Raw genomic sequence first — 16,084 nt, 5'->3', positions numbered from 1 at the left:
TCATTATATACATTATGCATTAATCACTTCACATTACCCTTACCTACAAATTACCTCCACTAACCGGTGCCCCCGCACATTGACTCGGTACCGATACCCCCTGTATATAACCTCGTTATTGTTATTTTATTATGTTACTTTTAATTATATTTTACTTTTGTTTATTTGGTAAATATTTTATTAACTCTTTCTTGAACTGCATTGTTGGTCAGGGCTTCTAAAAAATCATTTCACGTTAAGGTCTACACTTGTTGCATTCGGCGTGTGACAAATAAAGTTTGATTTGATTTGAACATGTAGGCTACAAATAATCAAATGTCTGTATACACGGCCCTCCAGGAGAGAACACTGTATTGTCATTTTTTTGTTGTATTATTTCATCACAGGGTGTGTAACTACCAGTCAGCCATGATGTTGCATCATAGGATGCGGACATTGGGACATGTCGACTTGCAGTCCACAGTCAACATGATTGACAGAGAACTATATTGATACTGTAAATGGCTGCATTTATTTTATTTTTGTATTTTATTTTTACAATACAAAAACCAAAAATACACATACAAATGACAAGATACAGACCCACACAAACACCCACAACATCACCCCTGGCCAGACACACCTGCTCACACCCCCATCTCCAGCGCCAGCATCACTCTCGGCCACATGGCTTCAAACTGTACCATTTTGTTTCTCTCTGTCGCCCACACACTTTCAACATTTAGATAATAAATCATTTGACATTTCCACTGTGTTAACTATGGAGGATTGGTTGATTTCCCGTTTTGAAGTACTGTATATGTTTTTTTAGAAATGGTTAACAAGAAAAGTATCATCCAACCCATCCGGTATCTCTCTGCACCCTCATATGCCATGCCTTGAAATATACAAACAGACAGATTAAAAGTATATTTACATTGTAAATGGCTCAATTCTTAGAATGTGTATTTTTACTCTAGCACTTGGACACATTATAGCAGGCAATTACTTCAGTCAAATTTCATTAGATTTTTTTTTACAATCGAAGTCTATTTATTCGAAGTCTACATTTATTCATAAACCCTGACAGAGGGATTTTAGATTGTGACATCTGATGTGACATTCCTACATGTTTAGTGGAACTATACTGTGCTATTGTATCTTCCAGCAGAGAAAGTTACCCTTAGAGCAGCTTTTCCTCTTTCTGCCTCTCTCTCTCTCTCTCTCTCTCTCTCTCTCGCTCTCTCTCTCAAGTGGAGCCTCAGGCTGTGACACCTATTATGAGGTCTTTAGACTACTGGCTAATTAAATTATAATGAGTAGCTAAGAGACAGCAGATGAAACAGTCAATTCATTAATTGCCTGGCCTGTGAATAGAGTAGGACTCTGTTAGCTCTGTTAGTCTGTCTGGGTCTATCTGGGAGAGGGACGGCCACACCACTGTCCATTATGTACATTGAACCCATACAGTTGTATTTGTGGTAGAGCATTAAGTTTTGTAGAGACAATTTGTTATGTTCTGTAATTTTGTTATTGTGTCAGCAGATAGTTGGTAAGGTTATTGTTTTGTCATTGTCTTGTCTGCTTCCTTGTGAGATGGTGTGGTACCAAGAAAGAGGTTCTAGATGTGCTTGGTAAATATAATTTTGGTTTACAAAGAATGCACTCAAATCAACTTGCACCTAATCATCTCTGACATGACTAGAAACATAAGCTTTCTCACATTCGCAATAACCATGAGTGAACTAACGCCTCAGGATGTCAATGTAACCTTTTATTTCCACCAATTACAGTGTTTTGGCAATCCCTATTGTGAAAGTGCGACTGATTTTAACTCAATTTAGCAACATAGCGTCAATTGTGAAATTCTGTACTTCAATATTAAACATTTTGAGAAAGGAGACTCAGTCTTGCCTCAGTTCTCAGTTTTGTTTTGTTCTTACTGTCAATAATATCTGACCTGCTAGCAGGAGTTGTTGCATTGCACTAGCATCTCACTAACATCTCATTAAATAAATCATCTTTACAATAATAACCTGGTTACAACACAGCCATTTACATAGTGTAAGAACATGAAGGCAGATGACTACAGTGTTACAACATGAAGGTGCAGTAGACAATGTAAAGAGGCATATTATCGAATAACTATTGTATATTGAGGAAAAACTGCAAATATATGAGGACAACCTCATCTCAGGAGTGCCAATGGTATTGTCAAACTATGCAAAGCAACTTTCAAATGCCCGTGTGCTGCTGAAACTTTATTGACACATAAAACAAGTGGACGTGCACACACTTACTATTCTGCTGCCGCTTATGACGTACACACCCACGATAGGTGAGGCTATCATAGTTTTGTGATGCAGGACTCAACGTGGGTCCCAATAGTCTAAAGTGGCTTCCTGTTCTCCTCCTTTCCTTTTCCTGCAATAGGAAAACTAGTGGAGAGGTAAAAGCACGACAGCGATCTGGCACCCATTGTCAGGGTTATAGTGTGTTGGGATGAGGGACACCATTTTCCATAGATCTAAGTGTTGGGATGAGGGACACCATTCTGCACAGCTCTGAGGACAGGGTGGGTGTCTGTGTCGTCAAAACCCTCACAGACTTCCTCTGAACTGAGGTGGAAGTGAAACGGCTTGGCATCCGAGGAAACACAGGAGATTCAGGAGAAGTCAGACTGACAGTGTTATACTTTGTGGTTTCTGAAATCCCCCCATAGAAAACACAGCTCAGGCGTTATGATTCAAATTCTCATGTCTGTCGGGCCTTGGTCAGCAGAATCTATAGTGTGGTTGCAAGGACTAGAGACTTGGTTCACTTAGAGTTTATGCAATGAGTTTATGCAATGACATTATTCAGAAACAATAGCATAGGGCCCTGTTAAATGTATAGGTTGAGATAAATGATATATTTAAAAAAAACTAAACTGGTCCATGGTTCATTTGCTCATGAATTTGAATTTCTCTTTGAAACTTTGACTCATAATTAATCATTTGTTCAGAAAAAAGTTACTGCTTCTGTTACATGGTGCAATTGAAATGGCGTCTTTGCTGCCATCTAGTGGATATTAATAAGAAACCGAGCTGTACATTCAGTGGTAGAGTAATGCTGAGAAGGGAGCGAATATGTTAAAATAATATAATTGGAAAAATTTGAATCTAACTCTCCTCAAGTATTGACGTTCCAAACATACCTGCAAACCCTTCATCATATATACTGAACTGTTAACCTTTACTGTCAAAGCAGCATCTGGGATGAGGGAATCAGAGGTGGGGAGTGTGTGTGCGAGTGTGTTTGTTCAGAATGGGGTGTTCAGAAGGAACTAGGGATAAGGTATGTTCCCAGATAATGTAAGAAACCCATTTCTAAACCTTTAATGCTTGGTATTAGAGTGCAGAAAGCCCTACTGCAGGAGTTAAGCTGTGAAAGGACTTCAGCCTTTCCCAGTCAGGACCAGGGACAATTTGTGGGACTCAGCAGAGACTCAGACACCTTATCTCCTTCCCTCCGTGAGTTCTTCCGCTGCTACTTTACCAGACCCAAAGTCCCAGGGAGTTATCTCTTCTACTCTGCAGCCCAGAGAAGGCCAATCTGTTGGGGCCTCACGGCCTCTATCCCCTCCCTGTCTGTCTCCCAAATCAGCACCCAGCCATCACAGGGGTCTATCAGAATAGGTATGGGATTAAATTAAACAGAATCCATAGAGCATATTTGTTGGTACTGTCCATCGATGGCTCGCTTTTGGAGTCAGGTCCAGGAATAGTACTTACTATATCATAATATTTCAGATGGACCTGCAAACTGTATTATTAGGGGATCTGAAAAACCCTGATAGTCAATGGGAAATATCCTTATAGTCTTGGGTAAAGTATTTATTTTTAGGCAATATCAGTGCAATGTTACAAATAGGGAGTTCAGGACACACACGCACACACACGCACACGCACACACACACACACACACACACACACACACACACACACACACACACACACACACACACACACACACACACACACACACACACACACACACACACACACACACACACACACACCAAGAGATGATTGAGAGGCTTTCAGAACTATCCTTCTTCCCAATGTCCCTGGCCCTCTGCCAACTCAGAGGGACATGTGATTAGCATGGCATGAAGTCTCTACCATGTTGTGAGATTTCACAGTGTTTTTGTCTGTCCCTGCCTGCTCTAACTTGTTTATGTAACCAGGTGTTAAAGGAATGAAGACACAATAGTGTTTCTCTATGTAATGTCACCTTCAACAACCAAATGAAAACTTCACTTCACACTAGGAACTTGAAGTTTCTTTGTTTCCAAATATATTATGCTGTGTTATTGTCTTTTCTTCAGGCCCAAACAATGCCCTGTCCTATAATTGACAGAGATATTGTTTATGTTGCTTTGATCCAATCTTTGTATTGGCTCAGGCAGATTTGTATTATCATTCCAGCCCTGAAAGGGAGATAGACAGAGGAACAGATTATTTTAATGCAATAGTATGTTTTGTAGAGACCTAAATCCCTGCTGTATTCCTGGGCTGGTGTGGTATTATGTAGATGTTGGTCACTGGTCTAATCTCTTTTATAACCCTAGTGTCTTATTAATGTTCTGTCTTCAAGTTTCATATTCCAAATGGCAGACGCCGTCTTGGTAAGAGAACGTTTCTCTTTTCTGTAGTTAGACAGAAACACATGCACATACCACAAACAGACACACACACAAGCACGCACGCACATACAAGAACATTAACAACCTCAGTCACCCGAGCCACGGACTGTTCACTTGGTCACCGTCTGACAGAAAGAGACAGCACATCTGCATCAGAGCTAAGACCGAGAGCTTCTATTGGACCATAGACTGTTGAAGAGCCATCACTAGCCATCTACCAGGTGATGCACACTCACTCACTATCACAAACACACACACAAGCTATCACACACACACACACACACACACACACACACACACACACACACACACACACACACACACACACACACACACACACACACACACACACACACACACACACACACTCACTCACTCACTCACTCACTCACACACAAACTCTCACACTTTCACACAGCCAACGCTGCTCTTCCATGGTATAGACCAGGGGTGTCAAAGTCAAATGGACGGAGGGCCAAATAAAAAAATCAGCTACAAGACGAGGGCCGGACTGTTCGAATGTTCATTGAAAAATTTTTAAATGACGCATATAGTCTAGTGAACCTAATTGAACCTACTGAAAACCTAACAAATATATTACAATATGATCAGATAAATAAAGCAATATTTTCTTATGGCTCTGTCAGTAATCTTTAATTTTCAACAGACACAAAAGACAAATTTCCTTTATATAAATATCCCCATAACATGAACATTAAATGAAAGAAACCGGTATTCAAGGCACCATCAGTAGACTATATTTTCTATTTTAGCAAAAGTGGGCTAAATTTACTTCAAAGAAAAAACAATAATAGCAATTTTCTATCATCCACTCAACTGAAATATTTTTAAAATATAATTGGATTGAAATACAAAAAAATAAAGTGCAAAAATCTATTAATCAAAAACAACACTTTGTTTAAGGAGAAGTAACATGCAGTGAAAACAAATATTAAATTTTAACTTTTAAACTTGAACTGAGTAAAAACTCTAAATATGTGATTGCACAGTAATGTTCACTTGTTTGAGGTTGAGGGTGATACTTGGTGGTGTCCCATCTTTTCCACAAGTTCATCAATGTTCGGGGTAAGGCTCTGAGCTGAAGAAATCCTCAGAATTGAGTGGAGGTGTTCAGCAGTAAGTCGACTTCTGTGTGATGTTTTGTTCAGGTTCATCAAAGAAAACAGTTGTTCACACAGGTATGTGCTGCCAAACATAGACAACGTTTGAGCAGCCTGGATGCGCAGCTGGGGCATTGTGCCGGGGAGGAAACGGGCGAACTCCGCAGCACCCACTGCCGCATATTTTGCCCTCAGTGCATCATTGCATTGGAGGTCAATCAACTCCATTTGGAGGTTTGGTGGTGAGCTTTCCACGTCAACAGCAAATGGGTTACCGAGCAGTTCCAACCTGCTTTTTTGTGCTTCAAAGTCAGCAAATCGGCGTCGAAAGTCAGCGGCAAGCATACCTATTTTATCAGCCAACTGTGTGCTCGGGAACGCACTGGTAGAGAGCTTCTCTTTCATGGTCTGGCAGCTGGGAAAGTGGCTCAAATTTTCTTTCCGCATCTGCGTCTCCCACAGAGTCAGTTTGGTTTTAAATGCCTTCACTGTACTGTACATATCAGAGATGACACGATCCCGACCCTGCAGCTGCAAGTTTATTGCATTCAGATGACTCGTAATGTCACACAGAAAAGCCATTTCACACAGAAACATTTCGTCTCGGAGTTGTGTTGTGTCTTTCCCTTTGCTGTCCAAGAACAGACAAATCTCCTCACGAAGCTCGAAACATCTTTGAAGCACCTTTCCCTGGCTTAGCCATCGCACCTCTGTGTGATAAGGCAAATCACCATGCTCCGTTTCTAACTCCGTCAGAAATGCCTTGAACTGGCGGTGATTCAAACCTTTGGCTCTGATAAAGTTAACTGTGCGCGTGATGATGCTCATTACATGCTCCATTTTCAAGGCTTTACCGCACAACGCTTCCTGGTGTATGATACAATGATAAGCTGTCAGCTCACCTGTCGCGTTTTCCTCTTGCATCTTTTCCCGTATCTTCGCCACCAGTCCGCTCCTGTGTCCACACATCGCAGGTGCTCCGTCGGTTGTCAAACCCACGAGTTTTTCCCAAGGCAGCTCCATCTCATTTACACATCTTGACACCTCTTCATACAAATCATGCCCCGTAGTTGTGCCATGCATAGGACGTAAAGCCAAAAACTCCTCTGTCACGCTTAGGTTGGAGTCCACTCCGCGGATGAAAATTGACAACTGGGCAATGTCAGAAATGTCGGTGCTCTCATCCACAGCCAAGGAATATGCAATAAAATCTTTTCCCTTTTTCACAAGCTGCTCTTTTAGATTGATGGACAACTGGTCTACTCTCTCGGCAATGGTGTTTCTGCTCAGACTCACATTTAAAAAGAGTTGCCTTTTTTCTGGGCAAACTTCGTCACAAACTTTAATCATGCAGTTTTTGATGAAATCCCCCTCCGTAAATGGCCGGGCTGATTTAGCGATCTCTTCTGCCAAAATAAAACTGGCCTTTTGTAGCCTTTGTTCCATGTCCATATTCTTGTTTTTGTCCGCGTGTTTCGTTTCATAATGTCGTCTCAGATTATACTCTTTCAGTACCGCCACACTTTCTCCACACAGAAGACACACAGGTTTTCCAGCTACCTTCGTGAACATATACTCCGACTCCCACCTTGTTTGAAACCCCCGGTTCTCAGTATCCACCTTCCGTTTTGCCATTTTTGATGGGTATCTGAAAGTTAATTTTACTGTGATGCTGACGACTGCTGTGCCAATAAATATTGAAATGAAGCAGCCTACTGCTCGGTGCGTCACCTTTGCATTGTGGGAAATGTAGTATTGGTGCGTGTAAAAGATCTGCGGGCTGCCGGCTTGCTGCGGGCCGGTTCTAATAATAAATCAAGATCATCCCAGGGGCCGTAAAAAACCTTCTTGCGGGCCGGATGTGGCCCGCGGGCCTTGACTCTGACATATGTGGTATAGACAATAAACCACTGGACCCTACTGCATTCTCAACATACAGCTGTAGCTCATTCTAATATTTAATCTACTGTACATTGTATTATAGTTACACTGTTTATACACACTGCATATTTATTTACAGTACCAGTCAAAGTTTGGACACACCTACTCATTCCAGGGTTTTTCTTTATTTAGTATTTTTTGTTTAACACTTGTATGATTCCATATGTGTTATTTCATTATTCTACAATGTTGAAAATAGTCAAATAAAGAAAAAACCTTGAATGAGTAGGTGTGTCCAAACTTTTGACTGGTACTGAATATACTGGATTCTTGACATAGTTCACTCTAATAAATCTACTGCTGTACATCTCATTCCTAGCTGATCTTGTGTAAATTACCCCATTGTAAATACATTAAATTGCATTTGGATTACTGTTACAGTGCTATTTGGATTGTTAATTAGACTTGTTCCTAACTTTCTTGATTTCTTGATATATATAAATATATATTTATTTTATTTATTATTTGTGTACTTGTTTGGCATTACTGCATTGTTAGGAGATAGTGGGTGCAGCAAAATGCTTATGTTACTAGAACATCTGCTAAACACACGCACGCACGCACGCACGCACGTACATGCACGCACACACACACACACACACACACACACACACACACACACACACACACACACACACACACACACACACACACACACACACACACACACACACACACTTAGAGCCTTAGTAACAGATGGGTTGCATTGCAGAACAACCTGCGTTTTGGCATTAACATCAGCATTACATTCTCCCAATGTGATCACTCTGACCTCCTCCCTATAGGCTGCCTCATCGTTATCGGTGATCAGGCCTACCACTGTTGTGTCATCAGCAAACTTAATGAGGGTGTTGGAGTCATGCATGGCCGTGCAGTCATGAGTGAACAGGGAGTACAGGAGGGGACTGAGCACGCACCCCTGGTGGTCTGCTTGAAACATGTTGGTATTACAGACTCAGACAGGAAGAGGTTGAAAATGTCAGTGAAGACACTTGCCAGTTGCTCAGTGCATGCTCGGAGTGCACGTCCTGGTAATCCATCTGGCCCTGTGACCTTGTGAATGTTGACCTGTTTAAAGGTCTTACTCACATCAGCTGTGGAGAGCGTGATCACACAGTCGTCCGGAACAGCTGATGCTCTCATGCATGTTTCAGTGTTACTTGCCGCAAAGCGAGCATAGAAGTTATTTAGCTCGTCTGGTAGGCTCATGTCACTGGGCAGCTCTCAGCTGTGCTTCCTTTTGTAACCTGTAATAGTTTGCAGGCCCTGCCACATCCGACGAGCGTCGAGCCGGTATAGTACGATTCGATCTTAGTTCTGTATTGACACTTTGCTTTTAATGGTTCGTCGTAGGGCAGAGCGGGATTTCTTATAAACTTCCTTGAAATCGGCAGCTCTACCCTTTAGATCAGTGCGAATGTTACCTGTAATCCATGGCTTATGGTTGGGGTATGTACATACAGTCACTGTGAGGACGACGTCCTCGATGCACTTATTGATAAAGCCAGTGACTGATGTGGTGTACTCCGCAATGCCATCGGAAGAATCCCGGAACAAATTCTAGTCTGTGCTAGCAAAATCGTCCTGTAGTTTAGCATCTGCTTCATCTGACCACTTTTTTATAGACCAAGCCACTGGTGCTTCCTGCTTTAATTTTTGCTTGTCTGCATTAATCAGGAGGATAGAATTATGGTCAGATTTGCCAAATGGAGGGCGAGGGAGAGCTTTGTACATGTCTCTGTGTGTGGAGTAAATAGGGTCGAGAATTTATTTCCCCTCTGGTTGCACATTTGACATGCTGATAGACATTAGGTAAAACTGATTTAAGTTTCCCTGCATTAAAGGTCCCTGCCACTAGGAGCGCCGCCTCTAGATTATCGTTTTCCTGTTTGCTTATGGCGGTATACAGCTCTCTGAGTGTGGTTTTAGTGCCAGCATCAGTCTGTGGTGGTATGTAGACAGCTACGAAAAATACAGATGGAAACTCTCTAGGTAGATAGTGTGGTCTTCAGCTTATCATGAGATACTCTACCTCAGGTGAGCAAAACCACGAGACTTCCTTAGATATCGTGCACCAGCTGTTGTTTACATCAATGCCCCCGCCCTGTGTCTTACCAGAGGCTGCTGTTCTGTCCTGTCGATAGAGTGTATAACTCACCAGCTGTCTGTTCTTAATGTCGTCGTTCAGCCGCGTGACACATAAGATATTACAATTTTTAATGTTTCATTTGTAGGATAAACGTGTTTTCAGTTCATCCCATTTATTTTCCAGCGATTGAACGTTAGCTAGCAGAATAGAAGGTCATGGCGGATTAGCCACTTGTCACCTAATCCTCACAAGGCACCCTGATCTCTTTCAATTAAATCTCAGTCTCTTTCTCCGGGATCTGGGCATGGTCGGGTGTCTGTATTATATTCCTCCAGTCCGACTCATTGAAGAATAACTATTCTTCCAGTTTGAGGTGAGCAATCCAGTTCTGATGTCCAGAAGCTCATTTTGGTCATAAGAGACGGTATCAGCAACATTATGTAAAAAAAAAATTTATACTAAAAACGAGAAAAAACAAACAAAATAGCATGGTTGGTTAAGAGCCGATAAGAGGGGTACCATCACAGTCTCACCTCAACCAAATATTTTCTGTAGTTGCGGATCAGACCTGCACAAAGGTCAGGAGGAATTTTGGACCATTCCTTTTTACAAATCTGTTTCAGTTCAGCAATATTCTTGGGATTTCTGGTGTGAACCATTCTCGAGGTCATGCCACAGCATCTCAATTGGGTTGAGGTCAGGACTCTGAATGGTGCACCCCAGAAGCCGTATTGTCTTCTGTTGAAGCCATTCTGTTGTTGATGTACTTCTTTTTGGGTTGTTGTCCTTCAATTGGCGGACAGACAGCCTAACATTCTCCTGCAAAATGTCTTGATAAACTTGGGAATTCATTTTTTTAGTCGGTGATAGCAAGCTGTCCAGGAAATGAGGCAGCAAATTAGCCCCAAACCATGATGCTCACTCCACCTTACTTTACAGTTGGGATGAGGGTTTGATGTTGGTGTGTTGTGCCTTTTTTCTACACAGATAGTATGTTGCGTGTTCCTTCCAAACAACTCAACCGTAGTTTCATCTGTCCACGGAAGATTTAGCCAGTAGTGCTATGGAACATCCAGGTGCTCTTTTGCGAACTTTAGACATGCAGCAATGTTTGCTTTTGGACAGTAGTAGCTCCTTCCGTGGTGTCCTCTCATGAACACCATTCGTATTTAGTGTTTTACATCAACAGAGATGTTAGCATGCTCCAGAGATTTCTATAAATCTTTAGCTGACACTCTAGGATTCTTCTTCTCATTGAGCATTCACACTATTTTCTTGCATTCATCTTTGCAGGACTGCCACTCCTAGGGAGAGTAAAAACAGTGCTGAACTTTCTCTATTTATAGACACATTTGTCTTACTGTGGACTGATGAACATCAAGGTTTTTAGAGATACTTTTATAACCCTTTCCAGCTTTATGCAAGTCAACAATTCTTAATCTTAATCTTCTGAAATATCTTTTGTTCGAGGGATGGTTCACATCAGGCAATGCTTCATGTGAATAGCAAACTCACATTTTGTGAGTGTTTTTTATATTGGAGGGCAACTCTAACAATCCCGTCTCATTGATTGGACACTAGGTTAGCTGACACTTGACTCCAACTAGCTTTTGGAGAAGTCATTAGCCTAGGGGTTCACATACTTTTCCCAACCTACACTGTGATTGTTTAAATTATGTATTCAATATAGACAATAAAAATAAAAATGTGTGTGTTGTTAGTTAGTTTAACACTGTGTTTGTCGACTATTGTGACGTTTTTTGAACAATTCACATACTTTTTCTTGAAACTGTATAAGTTTGGCCGGAAACACAATTAAAGTGCCTATGTGTGTGTGGATGTGTGGGACTCACTGAGGGAAGCAATGAACATGGTATCATATCCTAGAGCAGGTTGGTATGCGTTACATTTAATTGTGTCTATGTTTACAAGTGGAAGATGCCAGGGGGCATCCTTGTGGGGGTCTGTATGTGGAGGGAAGATGGTGTCTGTCTGGTGTGTTGAAGTGGCAGGCGGTTGATCCTTCTAGAGTACATGGCCTCCTGCTGGGAGATATAAAAGGTGTGATGGGTCCATACTCAGAAAGATGTTGCATAAAGCTTACTTCATTTTTTTAAAAGTATTATTATTTTCGCTGCATCAGGGATAGCGTACACAGACATTGCTGGGGTGAAACTATACATACCTGGACTGGTGTTACACATAACACCGAGAGGTCAATTGAACTGTAAACAACATGAAATCCCACTGTACAATGTGTGAAAACACAACACACAAGAGAGAGGCAGAGATAGGAGCGAGAGAGAGGTCTCAAAGATGGCCCATTGGCCTGGTTGCCTAGGGAACAGAGCGTTTGGGGTTTCTCTGGGTCTGAGCGATAAAGAAGAACAACATGAGGGTACGACTGAGAGAAAGAGACTATGACCTCAGCTGATGCTGCACTGATTGTGTTGGATTGGCTTTCTGAATCCTAATGACATACACCCGCATACACAACACTGCATTGGGTTGGCATGATGAATTCCTGTCATAGACAGAAACAACACATACATTCAAAAAATAGACTGAAACTTATTTTTCATGGCTTTAATGGCAGGTATGACATATCCTAGTTTTCATAGACATCAGGAGAATACCATGAATTATTACAGTTAAAAGTAACGATCAATTGATAATCAATGGATAATAATAAGTTATAAAACATACATAATGCTTTATACTCTAAATAAAGTCAGTACTGTATAACATTTGTAATCATATCTATTATCTATAATATTAGCATATTTATATGGAGAGTATTCCACTTTATGTTTACGTTGAAAATATTTTGGGTGGCCACACCTCAGAATAAGATTAGGAGCCACTGAGCTAGATGATGAACTATTATTAGAGAGACTACAGAGCATGGGCCTGTGTTTTGTGCTCCAGCCCAGAGTTAAACCATGCTGAACTTACATGGGCAGCTAGTTAGAGCGGAGAGAGTTGAATCCCTGTCAGCCCACAGACTGTTGGTTGTTAACAGCTATTATTCTCCACCTGGTTCTGGAACCTCAGCGGGCTTCTGATGGTTCTAAAAGACCTTGATAGATTTCAGATTTCAGGAATCTGGGATAACAGTCCTTTTTCATCAGCTTGTATATCAGTCTCTGTGCCTTGTCGAAGCAACTCAGGGTCGGCTGAGACATGCTGTTTGTAATCTCCTGCCTGGTCCCACAGTCGATGTTTATCTGGAATTGAGTAATGAATGAAACATTGCCTTTGTGTAGCCATCATGTTGGACAGAGAGAGGGACACATAGACAGAATGATTGAGAGACAGCTTGAGGCGGAGAGCTAACGATTAAAAAAATAAATGAAAGAAAGAGAGAGAGAGAGGGGGAAAGAAGATTAAGCTACACATTTCCGTCTGATGTCTTTACGTACCTGTCTGGGAGCGTCGACATGTACAAACTCTGCGTAGATCCTTTTGGCTGCTATAGCTATCTCATTGCTGGTGGTGATGGTCTTGTACTCCTCACAGGCCAGCCAGAACAAGATGTTCTCCTCGCTGTACTCTGTCCTCAGGAACTCTCTGAAGGCCAGCTGCCCTGCTACACGGTAGAGACATAAAAAGGAGATGGTGTGAAACAGACTCACATTCACACAGGCAGGCACATACATGTAAGCATGGCCACTGACCATGACCTGCAGAACACAGGTTTAGTTAGAGAGAGCAGGCTAGCCCACAAAGTTGTCAAACTGGTTCAGGAAATTGACAGGGGTTTATTAAGGAGATGCTTTTTCAAGCTCACCAACAGATGTTCTGGGCTTCCATTTGCTGACCAATGCAAATAAATTAGCAAACAGTGTAATAACTTTTGTTGCCTAAAAAAACATGTACAATGTCATAAAACGTGTTTTAGATGTGAGTGAACCATTGCAGATGTCTTATGGGAGAATAATTGTCCTTTGTAGCCTACTGTTCCTTCTCAAAATGCTTAGCCTACTTATAAAGCCATGCAGGTGTGCCATTTTTCATGAGTCTTTTGGGAACACAAACAAACAGCAAACTGCATTACTCACACTAATTGCTTAATATAAATCACAGCTGGAGAACTGACTCTAATCGACACAAGACAAAATATGTACAACGACAGCCAGCTTGTCCCCCCTGACTTTAGGCTTATACTGGTACCACTTCCCTGCAAATGTTTTGGTAGGACTGTATCAACAGTACCAATCAACAGTATCAATAGTAGTAGAGAGAGAGAGTAAAGAAGAGTACATTGTCTTACTTTTAGACTCCTGGAGTTTTTTCAGCGATTGTCGCCATGAAACAACTTCATCGATGGGGGGCTTGGGGGCCCTACAAAAACAACAAAAAAGCCTAGAGACTCTTAATTTTTTTTTTGTGGATGATGATGATGTTCAAATGGTTTACATTTATACAGAACAGAATGTTGACTTACTTCCTGTACATGCCCCTTTGCCTGATATCAGACCATCTAACATGAGAGAGTGATGACGGAAACAGCTGATCTAAAATGAGGGAGAAAGAAAGACAGAGGCAACAGAGAGCACAGGAAGCCTGTCTAGTCAGAGATGTTTTTTGCCCCCCAAAAATGCAAAAGCAGAACAGCAACTGGCCAGTTTCGCTATGAATTATGGGACAGAAACAGGAAATCTCATAACTTCAGCTGTCAGAATCTGCAGCCGTTTAAGAAGACACTGGTCATCCATTATGATTATTGATTCATTAATCGATAATAAGTATTAGCCAGAGAAAAAATATTTTTGACCAATCATCCATGAGCAGTGTTCTGTAACAAACATTTATTTTATACACAAATGTGAATAGAGACTACTTATCTATGAACTACTAACCACTTACAATGAAGCATAACTCATTCGTGCCTAGGTCCACCAACCATGTTTAGTACGGAATGAAAGGAATGTGAAAGGAGTGGTCATGTCACAAGCATTTCTCTATTTCTCTATACAGCCAAAGCAAAGCTCAAAGCTAATACTTACAATGTATGCATATGATTACAATATCCCTGAAAAGCAGAGTTTGTTCGTCCTGAAGATCAGCACTCACAACTTCTGATGTTTTTCCCAGTTCTAGTTAGACTTCCCTATTATATTCCCCTGTTTGCTATTCCCCTCTGGCTAGAGCACACAAGTATCCACATGTTGGGCTGGGAGGAGGATTGGCAGATGGGAGGGTTAAGAGGTGACTCAGAGTTTTTATTGTGCTTTTTTACTTTGAAATTCCTAGGATGGGAATCAGGGAAGCTTGAAAAATCAGAGAGAGATGTTTGACCCAGTTCAACGACAAACTCTTCACCCATCACTCTCCTATGAACACAGACAGCAGAGGAGAGGAGGAAGGGAGGGAGACACCACTATCTCTGCCAAATGGGGGGGACCGAGACAGACACTGTCGTCCCCCAGCTTTGAAAATTACTGATGACAGAACAACTGGCAGTGTAGTGAGCAAAACGAGACAAATGACAGTAACAGGGACATAGACAGCAGAGTGTCTCTACCTGTCCACCCCTCTCCAGTACCGACGACTGATTTATGGACCCTCAGCGGGACGCCCTGGGCCAGCTAGGAGAATGAGAACAGGTGCTGTAAAACACTGCTGCTGAGACTGCTGCAGCTGGGAATCTGGCTACTCAAACAAAACCTGGCAGATCTGATCATTCCCTCCCCTGAGCCACTGTGCCATGTTCCATAATGTATGCAGGTATTTGTTCAGCCCAGCGCTTACACACCTGATTCAACTAACGTTGGACTATTTTTAAGAGCATATATTAGGTGGCTAGTGTTGAATCAGGTGTCTTACAAAAGCCTGTACACACTGCTGTCCTCCATAACCATTAATGTTCTGTGGTTTCCCCTGGCATTTTACTTGGTCTGTGTCCAGGAGCAGATATAAAACCTGGCTTAGCCCTTTTCCTATTTGTCATGTATTTGTCTTGCATTAGTTCCCTCTGAACTATTGCCATGGCAGGTGAAGGCCAGTTTATTCATTGGGCTCAGTGCTTCGGCCAAGCTGAATGAAACAGCCTTTCATCTCCCAGCCAACCTCACTCTATTCATCCGTTCACAAGGTGAGAAATCTCTGTCCTGTTGAGGCTTGTGATGAATTCATTTGTTTACCTTTATTTATTGACCTTTGTGCACTGAAGAGGATGTGTGGGCCAGCAGGGAATGACTCAAGTATGAGTGATAAATAATGCCTGTAAAATATACAACATCTATAGTCTTAAAGCAGACACCT

At 41.7% G+C, this 16,084-nt stretch overlaps 1 protein-coding gene across 2 annotated transcripts; it reads right to left on the bottom strand.

Moving 5' to 3' along the window:
* Positions 1-12,388: 12,388 nt before the first annotated feature.
* LOC110524585 (regulator of G-protein signaling 21) lies at positions 12,389-15,020 on the bottom strand. 2 transcript variants are annotated; one of them, XM_021604387.2, is made up of 5 exons: positions 14,827-15,020; positions 14,265-14,334; positions 14,091-14,161; positions 13,240-13,406; positions 12,389-13,044 (listed from the first exon to the last, which is right to left on the bottom strand). In XM_021604387.2, the coding sequence occupies exons 2-5, from the start codon at positions 14,273-14,275 to the stop codon at positions 12,868-12,870; spliced, it is 426 nt and encodes a 141-aa protein (XP_021460062.2). In that variant the 5' UTR covers positions 14,276-14,334; positions 14,827-15,020; the 3' UTR covers positions 12,389-12,867. The 2 variants fall into 2 exon arrangements, with proteins under 2 accessions (XP_021460062.2, XP_021460061.2); XM_021604386.2 differs by having other exon boundaries at positions 14,091-14,182; positions 14,827-15,019.
* Between the last annotated feature and the right edge of the window lie 1,064 nt (positions 15,021-16,084).

The sequence above is a fragment of the Oncorhynchus mykiss genome, chromosome 5 (genome assembly GCF_013265735.2).
Source record: "Oncorhynchus mykiss isolate Arlee chromosome 5, USDA_OmykA_1.1, whole genome shotgun sequence".
Classification (NCBI taxonomy): domain Eukaryota; kingdom Metazoa; phylum Chordata; class Actinopteri; order Salmoniformes; family Salmonidae; genus Oncorhynchus; species Oncorhynchus mykiss.
The sequence above is the reverse complement of the archived record's forward strand: the minus strand, read 5'-3'. Positions and strand labels throughout refer to the sequence as shown.